We start from the raw sequence: 16,780 nt of genomic DNA on the forward strand, positions 1-16,780 counted from the left end.
GTTTCGGAGAATCTGAACAATTCATCAAATTTCAATGTTCATTTTCAAGTTCTGTGAAAGATTTTTTCAAGTCCTGTTTTTATTTCAGTTTTAATGAGCAACTAGCCTACAATGATATAAAAACAGAACTTGAATAAGTCTTTCACAGAACCCGAAAATGAACGTTGAAATTTGATGAATTGTTCAAATTCTCCGAAACAACCCGTCCAGATTAATTTGAAAAAAATCTCTTTGAATTCTTCCAATTATTTCAAGAAAAGAATATATTTCGCAGGCAGTCAGCATACTCTCCATCTCACATAGAACCTAAACTACAATTACAAGAGGTAAATATGAATATTTCGCGAGTTCATCCATTTAAAAAAATTAACGTCACGCTTAGTGACCATACATGAATAACTACTTTATTTATTGTCATTGTGTTATTTATTTGAGTTTTTTTTACACAGTTTGCATATTACCTAACAAGGGAAATTTTGGCAGGGAACGTTTTGTCCGGTTATATTTTTGTAGGGAACATTGAAACTGGGAGTATTTTGATAGGGAACGTTTTTTTCCGGTGATATTTTGATAGGGAACATTGTAACTGGGAGCATTTTGACATGGAACATTATTACCAGGAACATTATTACCGGCCACTCTCTGAACAGTGGGTATTAGAAAATGTGCACATTCATGTTTTGGTAAACAGTCAGCACTGTCACCAGTTATATTTTCACAGAAAGAATTTCAGATTTGCACGAAATTTGCATACAATGAGCCCTTGTTGTGTAGACAGAATCCCTTTGGAATTCGCACTAACTAACGAGAAAATATGGCCAAAATTTGCCTAATGCTAATATAGAGGCTTTTAGATCTTTGGTTTTGTACCTTACATAAATATTTAATTTGACAATTTTGTGACTTGGTGACTTGGTGCCTTAGTGTCCGACCACCATACATTCGAGTAGAGAGTAGTGGATAGTGTGACTGTAGTAAGTCCATAGCCGCAGGTTGTATGCACCAAACACTCAGATAAAGAGATATAAGTAACCTCCAAAATAAATGACACGCGAAGCGGGCAGCTGGGACACGCGGTGATCAGAAAGTTTTTATCTTTATTTAATAAATATTAAATATAAAATGCAATAATGTTAATAGTATATATTTCTTGACAGCGATTTCGAGGTATGGCCACTATCAAACTGTGGTTATTCCATACAGGGATGATATATTTACATAATAACTCCTCAAAATGACAATTCAACCCAGCTTTAAAAAGTGCTATAAAGATATGATATGTAATGAAACAAAAACTAGGTTAAATAGTTACATGTACTTATTACAATACAATAATGTTATTTTCACCTTAAAAATGCACCCAGTAGTCGGGTACACTTCAGGTAGTAACATTATAAAAATTGATTTTCATTAAATATAAAAATAAATAAATAGAGTTCTAAACACAATAACAATGGATAAATAATTATTATTAATTTAGCGAGCGATGTTCTAAAATAGAGTAAGCCATTATGCGTATAGCGTAATGTGTCGCCTACCTTACCCGTGTTGATACATTCCCATTGGCAGTGTATTGCGAGCGATGCGATGAAATAGGCGAAGCCACGAAAATATAGCGTGGTCTGTCACAGACTTTATGCGCAACAAAGATATTGAGGCGTTAGAATTATTTTTTAATTATTATCTTTTCTGAGCAGTTAATTTGGGTGCATCCTGTAGTGCAGAGTTGTTTTAATACATCAGGAAAGGTCCTCCATACCTCAGTGGATTTTGACACTCGGATAAGCTCACTGCCCAAACACATTGCTCCGCCGCAGTGCCTGCTTTTGGAAAGTGCACATCGAGCTGTTGGTACGAACACCGACTACTAAAATTACTTGCAGTCAAATTCACCACTATATATAAAAATAATATCAACAATATTTTGTGCAGTTTTTATTTATCAAAAAAGAAATCCGATTTAGAAATTCTTATTATTCAGGTGCATAATATAAAATCGTTGTAAGCCTAACCAAAGTGAATTACATGAAATAACAATTATTAAGTACGATTAGGTACATATCCACCTGCCCAATTTTTATTTATTTTGGGATTGTAAAAACACATGTGAAAAGTGCAAATATTTATATACCTTACCAAAATATCGAATTTACCAAGGGTCAGTTTAATACATCAGAGAAGAGATATTCCATATTTTAAAGTGAAAGTTTTAATTTTGTTCCTACTTACAAAATTTATAATCGGGAGAATTTTGGGTTAATAATTTGCCAACTTTTTATTATTTTTTATCCTAAAGGTCACCATTCCCCACTGGGGATCCAAAATCCAAAATTTAATCCGATTTAGACCCACATAATCGGAGAAAATTGAAAACCTAACAATAGACGTGGTCTAAATTTGTTTGGTAATAATTAGAAAAAGTGAATTTCTTTTTGGTAATTTTAAACTTTTTAAATATATTATTGCTGGTGCAACTAAAAACCAACATTATTTGTGTAAATTCAAAAATTCATTCAATTCGGAGATATAGAGACGAAGAAAATAGAAAATAAGTCAAAAAAATTGTTGAAAAAATATTTTGAAAATGAAGTTCAAAGCGTGTTCGATCTTTTTATACATTCTCCACCAACTTTTATCAGTGAGTTGTTTTTACGACCCACGGATCGGTGGGTTTGTCAGCGACAGTAACTTTGTGTACCCACAAGTGATGACCTACGCAGTGCACCCAGAAAACGACGAAAGTGGCTCTGGGTTTGTGGAGTGTGGAACCAGAACTGTGGACTTTCAACCCAGAAGGAGCGGGAAGATTGTGGGAGGGTTAGAAAGCCCTTACGGTGCTTTTCCTTGGCAGGTATGTCACTTCTTTAAAATTTTCCCTCGTTTGTTAGATTACACGGAGAAAAATGAGTAATGCAAATTTATTAAGAATCTCTTATTATTTTTAATCCGGATAAAAACGGGACTGCAGGCCGTTTCCTGATAAACTTTTAGTAAATTCGTTATAATATCGGAATACGTGTTTATGCTCCTACGTTTGTCAATAATATGTAATAACGAAATGCGAAAATGTTAGGATTTTTATGAACACGTGTTCCTACATCGTGACAATACGTTCGAGTTTTACTAAAAGTTTATGAGGAAACCTATAAATTCAGTCGTTAAGGGCTTACAATCCCATGTTTAACCGGATTACGAAACTACTTAACGATTACTTTTAAAAGCCTTCCGGAATAAATTTTCTATATGAAAATGAAATTCCATCAAAATCCGTTTCGTATTTTAGAAGAACTAAGCGCACAAACAGACGGACGCGGATATTGACTTTGTTTTATACTATTTACAGGTAAACAGATACGTCTGTCATACTGTGTTCATTGTTTTGTTTATCTACAATTTATTGTGTTTTCTTTCTGTGCCTACTCATCTCTCGTACTCCAATGCTTTGGTCCCTGATGTGTAACAGTGTTACTGTGATCATTATATTTTTATAAATATAGATAGATAAATATAGTTAATCTATCCGTTGGTTAACATCATAGAGATGAATAAAAAATATTGCTAAAGCTATTTCAAGCAACATCTGAATGGTGGTATCTTGCCAGGATTCGGGTGTCAATATGCTACCTAGAGGTTGAATTTATTTAAATTACACATTTGAATAAATCCACATAAATTTGAATAAAATATTTATTGTCATCGCCGGGTTTCGAACCCGCAACCTCCGGGGGAGTCAATGAGCTTAAAACTCAGACCGCGGAGGTCGCCAAAATTATCCAAAACATAAACAAACCGTCTTCGTTTTAGGATCAGGATAATATAAGCAATCATTGGACCACGAAGACAGTCTGTTTAACCGGTATTTCACTACTTAAAGGCTTGAATACATTCATGTCTTGAGAGTTTTGCCAAGAAGACGAATGACATTTTTTTAATGACGAAGCTTTGCGTTTTTTAACTTTCTGCGAATTAAGGAAAAATGTGAGTGTTCATTATTTTTTTGTCGAATTGCTTGTCGTGTTTCGGCATAACTCGGTGTTGATTTAGTATTGACACAAAATGCTAATACCATTAAAATTCCACGTTTTAAACTGTTTTCCATGTTGTGATACTGTATAGTACTAAGTTAGTGTTTTAGGTTAAAAAAAAACCTTCGTATTTGTTTGTTTGTTTTTTTTTTAAATATAATATCTTAAATGTTAAAGACATAAGTGCCACTCTTTCCTCTGAAATTTAATTAATGTATTTAAAATTTTGAAAGTACGTTTAAACAGTTTTGTATTTAGATTTTTAGACTTTGAGACATATAATTTTTTAATCCTTCGTCCCTTGTCGGAGCACCACACAATTACAGTTGATTCTTAAATTAATTATACACGGTGTCCGGAAACTTATAGTACAAGTGGGAAACTGGCGAATCTACATCACATTTGTAGCCGATTTGGTATTTTTTTATTTGAGCTTTCGTTTACAAGTAAATCATGTCCGAAGTTGGATTTATTTAGAGAGTTAAAATCAGCTGTTTAATGTTCTTTAAAATGCGTCCAAACGTTGACATGACTCCAAAATTATTTTTTAACCCTTTATTTGCCGAAAAAATGAAAAAAAACATTTTGATAAAATCCTAAGAAAAATAATGTCCTCATATCGAAAAAATAGCACTGTAACCTAATAAACATACTTCCCAATTGTAGCGTGCGTTTCCGGACACCGACATAGCTTATATTACGGAAAGCTATTTTTATCAAAATGTAATAAATGTATATTTAGTGTTTGAATTGTTATATCTGCATTTACTGTGCAGACTTTGTGTGTTGGGAACTCCATAAAAAAATTGTAAAAGGTTCTTCTTATAATCGTGTTAATTGTATTACGTTACAATAAAAAGGTCTGGATTTAGCTACACTGTTCATTATCCATGGGTTGGTAATTCTCTCGTTCGAGAAGCTTGTTCCCTGTCAATATAAGTACCTGTTACACTCTAGCGACATCTGACGGAATCTAGAGTAAGCTTTATTACTAGCGCCATCTATCGATTAAATACTCATCCTTATTACCATACATCACAAAAATAATAAAGTAAATGACATGTAATGTTATTTCCAGGTGGAGATAAAGAAGATGAACCCAGAGACGGACGCCTTTGAACATCATTGCGGCGGGGCCGTGGTGGGAGTACGAACTGTGGTCACCGCGGCGCACTGTTTTGATGAGGTATTCATTATGTCCATCGAATATCTGATATGAGGTGGTTCGCGAATTTCAAAATCATTGGAATCAACTTCTGGTTTCGAAAATATGATCACCCAGAAATATTTTAGATTTTTAAAGTAGGTAAACACAGCAAGTAGATCACACTGTAAGTAAGCAATATTTAAAATAAATACAGCAAGTAGATCAGACTGTAAGTAAGAAAGTGTTTAAGTAGATCAGACTGTAGTAAGCATGTATATAAAGTAAATACAGCAAGTAGATCAGACTGTAGTAAGCATGTATATAAAGTAAATACAGCAAGTAGATCAGACTGTAGGAGGCATGTATATAAAGTAAATACAGCAAGTAGATCAGACTGTAGTAAGCATGTATATAAAGTAAATACAGCAAGTAGATCAGACTGTAGTAAGCATGTATATAAAGTAAATACAGCAAGTAGATCAGACTGTAGTAAGCATGTCAAAACAACACGGTGTCCGGAAACTCGTAGTACCAGCGGGAAAACTGGAGAATCTACACCACATGGGGAACCCAAATAAACATAAAGTTTTTTGATTTGAGCATTTTCACAAAAAAAAAAAAAAAAAACATTTTTCGGCTATTTTAGGGTTAAAGTTTTTTCTGGTGTTTAGGGTTGAACAACAGATGTTTTAACCCTGCAGAGCAGAAATATTTTATGATTACACCGGATTAAATGAAGGGTGATTTAAAAATAATGCTTCAAATCCGAGTTTTTCATTTGTTTTACTTTCAAATAGTTTTAATTAGTTGGGTACTTTGATCTTCAGTAATAATTTATAAGAATTTGATTAAAAAAAAAAAAAATCAACTTCTAACTCGATTTACTCGATAACGAAAGCTCAAATCAAAAAAAAAATATACTACAAAATCGACTCCAAATGTGATGTAGATTCACCAGTTTCCCGCTTGTACTACGAGTTTCCGGACACCCTGTATAAAGTAAATACAGCAAGTAGATCAGACTGTAAGTAAGCAAGTATTTAAATTTTTTATTATAAGGCTTGTGCCCCGAAAAAAATTACAAATCACACGGAGAAAAGTGAGTGTTGCGAATCTCTTCAAATTATTGGCAATCCTGTTAAAAATAGGATTGCAGGCCGATTCCTGATAAACTTTTAGTTAATTCCAATATTTTTTTGTAATATATCGGAACACGTGTTCACAGGAATTCTACTGTAATTACACATACATTCTGAACTACTCGGAGAAAAATTAGTATAGTATTTATATAGTCGTGTAAAAATCTTGAATGCAATCCATTCTCCAAAAAAATTCAGAAAAATCGGGTCACATGTTTATGCAGTTGTCCTTTTCTTGATAAATATAATGACCAAATGCTAAAATATTAGGATTTTCATGAACACGTGTTCCGACATCGTGATAATATATTCGTAATTTACGAAAAGTTTATCAGAAAACCTATTAATTCATTTGTTTTGGACCTGCGATCCCGTTTTTAACCATATTACGAATAATTTGAAGAGATTCTTAATAATGTAGCAATTCTCATTTTTCTCCGTGCGTGTATGTTAAAACTCTTTGATTGCTTGAAAAACTAATAAATAATTAACATACAAATCGGCTGGGTGGAGACGGGAAATATTAAGAAAATTACTTTTCATCAGACCTATTTTTCGTTACTCTGGTACTCGGAATCGTCAGGACTATTAAAGGTGGTGTCCCCTTTTTCCTATTTCGTCCATCCATATGGGTTTCCTTTCTTCTAGGAGATCATTATAGTTAATATATAGTTTAAACAAAAATATACTTCCTTCCAGAATCCATTGAAGCTGGAATCCTTCAGAGTGGTGACGGGAGAACACCGATTAAAAATAAGGGATCCACATGAACACAGCTTCAGGATCAAGAGAGTGGTGAAACATCCCGATTTCAGGAAATGTAAGTAACTAATTGAAATCAAATCAGATCTTGCTTGGTGGATTTCTTCAGTTTGTAGTTTTTCTTGACACATTTAACACAGAACCGTATTTATGTAAAAGGTACCAAGTGTATACATACCATTTTTGAGCATTTGATGAATTACGCGGTTTGCTCGTAAAAGCGTTTGTGTCACTACACAAACTCACATTAAAAATATAAGAAAAAAAAAACTTTTATAATTGACGAATTCTGAGGGAATTTTTCTTTGGGGGTGCTGTGTGGATTGTCCTTGTCCCTTTGAGGAAAAGAGGGAATGAACCCCGGTCATGAAGAGACCCATGTTGTAGGAGGGAGGAAACACAGAGACCAGCAAATATTTCCACAACCGCTGTGAACACAAGAACAAATCATAAATGTAACCTATTATCATGTAATAACCGTGTACAAATGTAGGGCGCACGTTTGGCACATTTCCAGATTGTGCTCCCAGTCCCAAAGAAAACATTGATCAATGATGGCCTCCATGGTCGAAGGGTAAGGCTCTCAACCAGTAAGCTGGATGTCGCGGGTTCAAATACCGGCGTGCGCAAGAAAATTTTGTTTTAATAATTTTTTGTTTTTTTTTACTCACTTTAAAATAATTTATAGTATATTTGCGGATACTCTCAGTGTAGCCCTGGTGTAAGACCACCATTAATAATTTAAACGTTGTTTGAATTGGCATTGGCCGTGTTTGGTGACCAGATCTGAAAAGCCAGGTACTTCCTCACCTTCCTCCTCCCCATCTCCTTCCTCTCCCCACCTCTTTCAGCCTCACAACATATCCCAATTAGGGATGCCATAGTCTCACTGGCTCCAAATGCTTCAGAGCAGTAGAGACTCTTGTGCGATTTCACATAAAAAAAGGAAAAAGATTTGGTCGCATAGTGGGCTCAACTCCAAGATGTGACCAAAACTTTTCTAATTTTTCTGTTTCAAATTTTCGTTTAATTTTTTTTTTTTTTTTATGTGACACCTCACAAGAGTGTCCCTGCCTGTGCAGTGCACAGACAGGGGATTTATGTCACCACCCGGTTGGGCGGCGTTGTGAGGCGGAGTAAGGTAGGGGCTGTAGGAAGGGATTTGTTAGTGCGGGCCTTGAAGAGGCTCGGATTATAGGAGGGAGGAAAAACAGATGCCGGTAGCTCGTTCCACATACGAGCCGACTTACACAAAAACGAGTCGTAAAAACGGCCCGTTCTCATGAAGCCAACGTCAACCGTGAACGGGTGTTCAGTTCGTGTCCGTCGAGTTTCGCGCACGTGCACCGGTGCATCACGAACCAATGCTGCTAGCTCCTTGGAGCAGGCTCCATTGAAATACCTGTAGAACAGACACAGCATGCCTACATTGCGTCTATGCATCAGAGAAGGCAATCGGTCTGTTAACAACGGATTGTCAATCAGACGGATCGCTCTCCTTTGCACAGACTCAAGCAGGTTTATCAAGTATTTTGGGGCACCAGCCCAAAGGTGGATCCCAAATTCAATAGTTGGGTGGACTTGAGACTTGTACAGGGTCAGCAGCTGGTCACTGTTGAAGAATCTCTTAGCCCTGTACAAGACGCCCAACTTTTTGGAGGCCTGATTTACTCGGGCTTCTATGGATCCCCGATACTTGAGCTGGTCTGATATAGTAACTCCAAACATTTCAATGGAGTCTTTATTGGGGAGAGTGCTCCCATCAAATTGCACCAGACAGTCATTGATCTCCCTCTTTGCCGAAATCAGACACGCTTGGGTTTTTGAGACGTTGAAACTGACCAAGTTGGCCTTACCCCAGGCACGAACCATCTCTAGGTGGTGGTCAATTTTTCGCTTCAAAACTTCCCGAGCTGTTCGGACATCATAGGTGGAAGGGGGCCTGTCAAAAAGATAACCCTCGTGAACGGTGCTGTCATCAGCATAGCAGTGAATTGGTGCACATTCAACGAGATCGTTGATGTGCAATAAAAACAGCGTCGGAGACAGCACAGATCCTTGTGGCACCCCCGCATTGATTTGGTGCGGTGAGGAAGAAGAGCCGTCAACCACGGTTTGAATTGTTCTTCCCCTCAGAAAGTCCGCTATCCAACTATGCAGGGTTGGGTGGATCCCATACGATGGTAATTTCCCGATAAGCGCCCGGTGCCAGACTCTGTCAAAGGCTTTGGAGATATCCAACCCAACGGTTTGGGTTTCACCAAAACGTTCCATGTACCGTTTAATAGTCGCTAATTATTGTCTTCAATGAATAACTATAACAATATTGTAATTATTTGATTTAAAAAGTTAGCTGTCGATAGTCATGAACCGTGCCGGGATGCACTTCGCTAGCCTTTCTTTTACCATCATCATTGCAGGTGACTCAAATCAAACACAGCAAGGCTCTTCGGTGGCATAGTCGGTGTCATAAATCAGATGAAGGTCACAACCGAACTAACTGGAAAGGATTGAATCATTGTCAAGGGACAATGATCTGTAGAAGTTCTTCTTACAATTCAATGTCTTTTATAATGTTCAACGTTATTTATTTCACCTTATCTAGACTAGGGTGTCATCTGGACGAAATTTTACAGGCGTGAATTTCACATACCAATACTATTACATTGACAGAATTACACACGGACGTAATTACACATGAAGAAAATAACACCTACGTTAATTACTCATGTAAATAGATAGATTATATTTTTCAAATCGCCATTCTTCTTGTTAAAAATGACATTGACCCAGAAAATGTCGATAGAACTACCTATAGTTATTTATAGTCCAGTCAGTGGGGGATAAAAAAGGGCTCCACCTTGCAAAAGGTTAGGTAGTAGCGATTTTCACATATGTTGTTAAGATTGGGACTCTAAAGAAAAAAAAAAGTTTTCGACCTTGTGGGGGTCGAGCTCGATCCGCCATCTTGGATTGAAGGTGCCAAAATTTGGTTTTTTCAAAATAATTATGAAATGGTTGATTTTACAACCAAATTGTTGAATACAATCTTAAAGAAAACTAAATTACCTACATTTTTTGAAGAAAGTTTTTTTTTGTAAGTCTAATAGGTAACGAGTTGCAGCGGTTGAAAGAAGAAAATTTTGACAAAAAATTGTAGAACTCCAGTTTTCTTGATAAATTTTGTACGAACATATTACACAATATCATTTTAACGTATTTCTACGTTACAATATACTTATATAGCATCATCCGTATACTCTATGACGTTGATTTGTTATAGTGGGATCCTAGTCTACAGCTGACTTGGCAACACTGATTGAGTCCTGGTTACAGGACGTTGCCTGGATGCTAATGTCTGCAGATGTTCTTTTCGATGAAACAATGCCAGTTCAAGTTTCACAAGAACGATTTTTAGCCAATGAAAATAACAAAGTCCATCTGATTTCGATGCTTACAAAGCAATTTATACAGGATGATTTTACAGTTAAGCAGGCTGAAGAAGATGCTGATGAGTTGATTGTCAATACTGCGATTTCCTTGTGTTCATCATATGACGCTGTTTTCATTATTGGCGAAGACATTGATCTCCTAGTTCTGCTGACAGCATTAGCACCACCCAAAAGTAGTATATATCTTCGCAAACCCGGGAGAGGCAAAACTTTTGAAAGACTGTGTTCCGCGAATAGTGTGAAATACAAAGAGGCGGCAGAGAATATTCTGTTTCTTCATGGCATTTAAGGCATTTAGCGGCTGCGATACAACATCGTCCTTCTTCAACCAAGGAAAAACAAAATTTTGTTCACTTGTGCAAAACGACACAAGACTCAATGCCATGATAGGAATCTTCAAACAACATGATGCAACACCAGAAGACATAGCAGTGGCAAGAACACGCTTTCTTGTTGCTTTGTACGGGGGTGACATGGATAAGGAAACCTTGGAAGAAGTCCGCTACAAACGTTTCGCAAAGTCGACAACAAAAAGCAAATTCAATCTTGCCTCTTTGCCACCAACGAACGACGCTGCACAGTACCATGCATTTAGAACGTACCATGAAGTCCAAAAAAGGTATGGAATCCAAAAAAATCCAGAAACTGGGGCTGGAAACGTGACACCAACGGGCTTGTTCCAGTAAGAATGACAAAGAAACCAGCACCCTAGATTTATTAAAATTTATTTCATGCAATTGTAAAAAAGGATGCGGCGTTGCATGTAGCTGCACGAAAGCTGGATTGAAGTGTTCTATTGTATGTGGGTGCTGTAATGGTCAAACATGCTGAAATTCGCTAGAGGTTCACATCGATGTCGAGGACGAAGAAGAAGAGATTTTGTCAATGGAAGCCCAGAATCTCAGTATCACAGGCAATGAGTTAGATGATGACATTGGTGACGAAGACTGTTATTAAGTAACATAATTTATAGTAACATAATTCATAGTAATGTAACATAATTTCGAAATCTACCATCGCTGGTATATCTGTGGAGTAGACCTACTGGAGATACCACAATAAGAACATGCGCCATGTTCTACACCTCATGGTGGTGTGGAAATGAGTTTACAAAATTATTATAATTATGTAATGAATAACCCGAAAAAATTACAAAGTTGGGAATTTCATCATTTTTTAGAAAAATATTCACATTTCCGCCACTGTAACTCGTTACCTATTAGACTTACAAAAAAATACTATGCACAAAAAATGTAGGTAATTTAGTTGTCTTTAAGTTTGCCTTCAACAATTTGGTTGTAAAAACGACCACTTCACAATTATTTTGAAAAAAACAAATTTTGGCACCTTCAATCCAAGATGGCGGGTCGAGCTCGACCCTCCCAAGGTCGAAAACTTTTTTTTTTCCTTAGAGTCCCAATCTTAACAACATATATCAAAATCGCTACTACCTAACCTTTTGCAAGGTAAAACTCCCCACTGACTGGACTATTATGACGTCAGAATTTTAATTGCTTCATGGTGTCCGGATTTGTGGTAGAAAAAGCAGTGAAAAATGAAAATAAGTATATACGAGTTTTGCATTTGTAGTATTTCAATCTATCAACAATAATCGCTGTTTTGTTTTGTCAAATAAATAATTATGTAGGTACTTGTAAAAATGTACGTTAAAAATAATTTGGGGAAAATATATTATTATTTCTTTGCACGAAACTGTAAAAAAATGTTGCCAACTGAAATCCACGTTTTCTGCGTCATAATAACGTTGTAGCCATTTGAAACCGTTTCGGAATTGTTCGGTTTTAGAACCGTTTAAACATATTAAATCTATACATTTTTAGTACAATGATCAGAATGTTTTTTTTTCTTTCTATCTATTTCAGAAAGCTTAAATCTTCATCACAATTTTAATAGTATTAATAGTTTGTGAAAACATCATATTCTAGTTGGTCCCCATAGCAACGATATAGCGCTAGTGAGCGTGGGCGTGGGACCTGGCGGCATCCCGTTCTCTTCCCACGTGCGGCCCATCTGTCTCCCTTCCTCGCCCATCTCCATGGGACCCTGCTCCGTCTCGGGATGGGGTGCGCTACAAGGTAAATATTATAATTATGCAATAATATAATATGAAAATTAGTAATGGTAACATTATGAAAACAAACCTAATAAAGCTTTAAAGAAAATACTTATATGTTCTGCAGTTGTAAATATCCGGCCGTAGTTACATCAATGGTTCTTTTTGAAAATAACAGAGGGCGCCACTTCTGTTTATAACAATCGTAAACCGTACATTCATTAGGTAAATAACACTATCACATAATGGTCTGGCGTAAAAAGAGGCTGGGTGAGACCTAGGATTGTCAGATGTCCGGTTTTGGACCGGACAGTACGGTTTTTTGAACGGCTGTTCGGTATAGAAAATTTTGGAAAACCGGACAGTAGAAGGTCCGATTTTTTTTAATACCCCACAAATATACCTCAGAAATGAGATTGTTTACAGAGCAAAAACCGTGAGCGATTCTGGCGTGTGGCAGCAAGACTTGCTCAAATCTGTTGAAAATGGTACAATATGTGTGGAGTTTTCCCGTCTCCAAAGCCTTCGTTGAAAGATTTTTAAGTGTAATGGGTAATGTATGGACTGACGAAAGAAATCTACTAGGTGTGAATAACGTAAAAAGCGAATTATTTGTTTTCTTTAATTTAAATGTCAGTTGCACTGAATTTAAAGATACAATTTCAGGCAATAAACGATTATTTAAAGCATTAGCGTCTAGTGGCAAATATGTTAAAAAGTGATTTTATTTTACCAATAGTAATAATAAATATAAGTTTTAATGTTTACTAAGTGTTTAATTGTGCTCACTCTCAGAAAATTCTCTGTTTTTTTGGCCAAAATCAAAGGTGTTATGATTATCAAAGGACCCTTTGATTTTCGACAAATTGTACCAAAAAAAATCAAAGGGGGGACCCTTTGATAAAACAATGTTCGGTTTTTTTATCTGTTCTATCTGGCAACCCTAGTGAGACCGCGCTATTACTCTATTGAAGGCTCGCCTATTGCTGTTTCACTCTGCACTCTATTCCAACAATATTTTTTTAAATGTAAAGTATTTTTAATTTATTTATGTATTGTTTTTAAAATAGTACATAAAGTTTGTCCTAAAATAAAAATTGAATTGTGCAGGTCTTAACAAAATCAAGGCAAAACAGTAACTTCCTCAAAATCCAGTCATTGATTCACTTAAAGCAGAAAAAATCAGTAGGTATTGGACAGTAAGGATCACTAACATTTTTTACTCAAAATAATATCAGGAATCACTGGTTAAAGCAAGTCAAGTACGTCCCTTAACACCCTGTTTAAGATAGCTCCATAAAAAAACCAAACGCTCGCCTCCGGAAAATTGTATTTATTATGACACATCTTGCTCTTGCGCCTAAAAATATAATATTTGTTTCGCGTATATCATAAATGCTGTGTATATTGCAGACAGTTGTATTTTAAGGCGCAATTCTGAAACTAACTACATTATTAAATATTGATTATTGTTATGTAAAAATAATTTGAATGGCTAATACTATATTTCTTTGCTTATCTATTTGTTATCATTTGATTGCCTTACAGAGAATATTGACACGCTGTCTCCAGTTCTGAGAGCGGCTGCGGTGCCCCTGGTGGACTCCAGTACCTGCAGGATGCTGGGAATTTACGGAGGAAGACAGCAGCCTATTTTGGACACCATGATCTGTGCTGGTGAGATAATAATAAATTTAATCAATTACTGTGTTAAGATTTGTTTGGGCTTGTTGAAGATAATAACAGACGCATGTTTTTTTGTTTTTACTGCACAAAACTGCATTTCACTTTATTTAATGTTACAAAGAGTTAACCTATTTCCGACCCGGACAAAACACTTTTACTAATAATCTGTAGACCATAATGACTGCTTGTTACTATTTTATAGGAGAGAAGAAGAAGGAATCCAGTCGGCGAGGCCTTTTATAATCTAACCAAGTAAAACACATTGACAAGCTAATTGTAAACAAACACTGTCAAAGAAAGCCAATTGATAAGGCAAAACATCTGTTTTATCTGTTAGCCCTAGTTTTACCTCTGACCGCTAGGTGCTAGGTAGGAGCCTGTAAAGTAACTGGTTGTGAACTTTGCTAATGGTTCGTTCATTTTTAACAACTGAATTTTACGGCAAATAGTTCAATTAACATAAAAATATCGTCTCCTATACATAAAGACAGTAGGCAAAAAGTATGCACTAAGAAAATGAGGATAATGTTTTCAGCTCTCAGTCGAAGATGATACAGTTAAAAATGACTTGAGTTGATATGATCGAATACTCGGTGGTCAGAGCACTTCCCCTGCAAGGAAGAGGTCGTGAGTTCAATTCCTAGATGCGACTGAATCTTTTTCTGTCTTTTCTGTTTCACATTTTTCTCATTGACTTCAATGATTAAATATTATAATTTGGGGTTTATCATTTTTATTTTATTCCACTTAAAAAGGGATGTTTTACCCCTGAAACATGTTCTCAATTTGGGAGGCCGCTGCCCCGGTAAACAATTTTTGGATAATCAACACCCCTGCCATAGGTCACCCCAAGTGGTTTGCAACGTTTAGTTTCTTAGCAGGGGTGCCGGTTTCATGGGGTGAGGTTTGTCTACGTCTTGGTGGCGGATGCGTTTGGATGGAGAGACTGGTTGAGGGAGACCTTTTGACCTCTCCAGCCGGACTCTCTTGACCCATCGTCTTGCACCGCAGTGACTGGACACATTTACCTCAGGTTCCTACCCACTTCTAATATTTTTTTCCTTCATTCAGAACTTCCTATCCTTATTTTCAGGGCCTACGGTGTGGAGCTAATGTAAAAAAATTCAATTGTTGGGTTATGGTATCACTGACTGAGATAATCGTAAATTTCTAGGGCTTCTTCAGGGCGGAATAGACGCGTGCGGCGGGGATTCGGGTGGTCCACTCGCCTGCCAGCGCGACGGTAGGTTCGAGCTGACCGGACTGGTCTCGTGGGGGGACGGATGCGGCAAGAAGAACCGGCCAGGAGTCTACACCAAGGTGCACTCATTCTCCGCCTGGATCAGGCAGACTATGCAGGAGATGGGAGGATAACATGTCACATCTTTGACGATGACACAATAAGGAATTCCACTGTAAAAACACATCAATTCTGAACTACACGGAGAAAAATTAATATGGCTGATTTATATAGTCCTGTAAAAAACTTGATTGCAATACATTTCCCAATAAAATTCAGAAATATCCGAGCACTTGTTTATGCAGGTGTGCTTTTCCTGATAAATATAATGAAGAAATTCGTGTTTTACCCACAGTTTGTTAGGAAACCTGTCAATTCATTTGTCGAAGGCCTGCAATCCCGTTTTTAACAGTAAAACGAATAATTTGATCAGATTTTTATTAAATTAACAAAATTTTAAATCAGTAAGTTTTTTTCGTGTAAAAACTTACTAAACATCAGTCATCACACAGTAAGCGTTTTTTGTGTTTGTTTATTTATATGTTATCCTGTGGACAAGACATCAAGAGGGTGCTAAAATACCGGCATATTCTCCTTGTGTTAGTCCTTCTCATATGTTTTGTATGAAAATGGAAAAAAAAGAAGAAACGGGAACGATAACGTAGGTAACGTACGACCTCTCTCTGGGACTACATTATTTTCTCTGTGCATCCGTTCTACATTCCCAAATCGAGCGTCTCTTTCTTAATCGTATCCTTTACGCTTATATCAGCCTTGTAATATTTCCGAATTTGCACAGTTTTAGCACGGCCGTACAAAAGTTTACCACACTAAAGGATCTCATTTCACGGCATTCAGTCTACTTTTCAACCTTTCTATTATTAAATATATATTTTTTAATATGTTTTTAAAACCAAGATATCTATGCATCGGCTCCGACATCATCCAGAGAAGAACCATTACTTGACGTCATTTGACGCCAATTTTCTAAGGCACTCAACACGTCAAATTAGTACGTTTTCGGAGTTAATGCGCCCTGGAGACGATCAATGTCAATCGTCAATGTGTTGAAACAATTGACATTTGCAATTGAAGTGCGATTAACGGAATTTCACAATTTTCACTCTAGTTGCTTTGTGGACCTATGGAGTAATATAACCTTCACTCCTTTACTGGTATACTTTCAATTTTACTGTCATAACTCTTACCGATATAATGCAATTATAGGTAAAACAAACTTATCATTCATTAATTG

At 36.4% G+C, this 16,780-nt stretch overlaps 1 protein-coding gene across 1 annotated transcript; it reads left to right on the forward strand.

The window, feature by feature from the left end:
- The first annotated feature begins 2,467 nt into the window (after positions 1 to 2,467).
- LOC149410562 (brain-specific serine protease 4-like) lies at positions 2,468 to 15,659 on the forward strand. The gene is made up of 6 exons (XM_089648284.1): positions 2,468 to 2,851; positions 5,104 to 5,211; positions 7,011 to 7,131; positions 12,472 to 12,621; positions 14,148 to 14,276; positions 15,460 to 15,659. The coding sequence occupies exons 1-6, from the start codon at positions 2,585 to 2,587 to the stop codon at positions 15,657 to 15,659; spliced, it is 975 nt and encodes a 324-aa protein (XP_089504410.1). The 5' UTR covers positions 2,468 to 2,584.
- Positions 15,660 to 16,780: the final 1,121 nt, after the last annotated feature.

This window comes from Hesperophylax consimilis, chromosome 27 (assembly GCF_061612785.1).
Source record: "Hesperophylax consimilis isolate HC1 chromosome 27, BYU_Hcon_1.0, whole genome shotgun sequence".
Taxonomy (NCBI): Eukaryota; Metazoa; Arthropoda; class Insecta; order Trichoptera; family Limnephilidae; genus Hesperophylax; species Hesperophylax consimilis.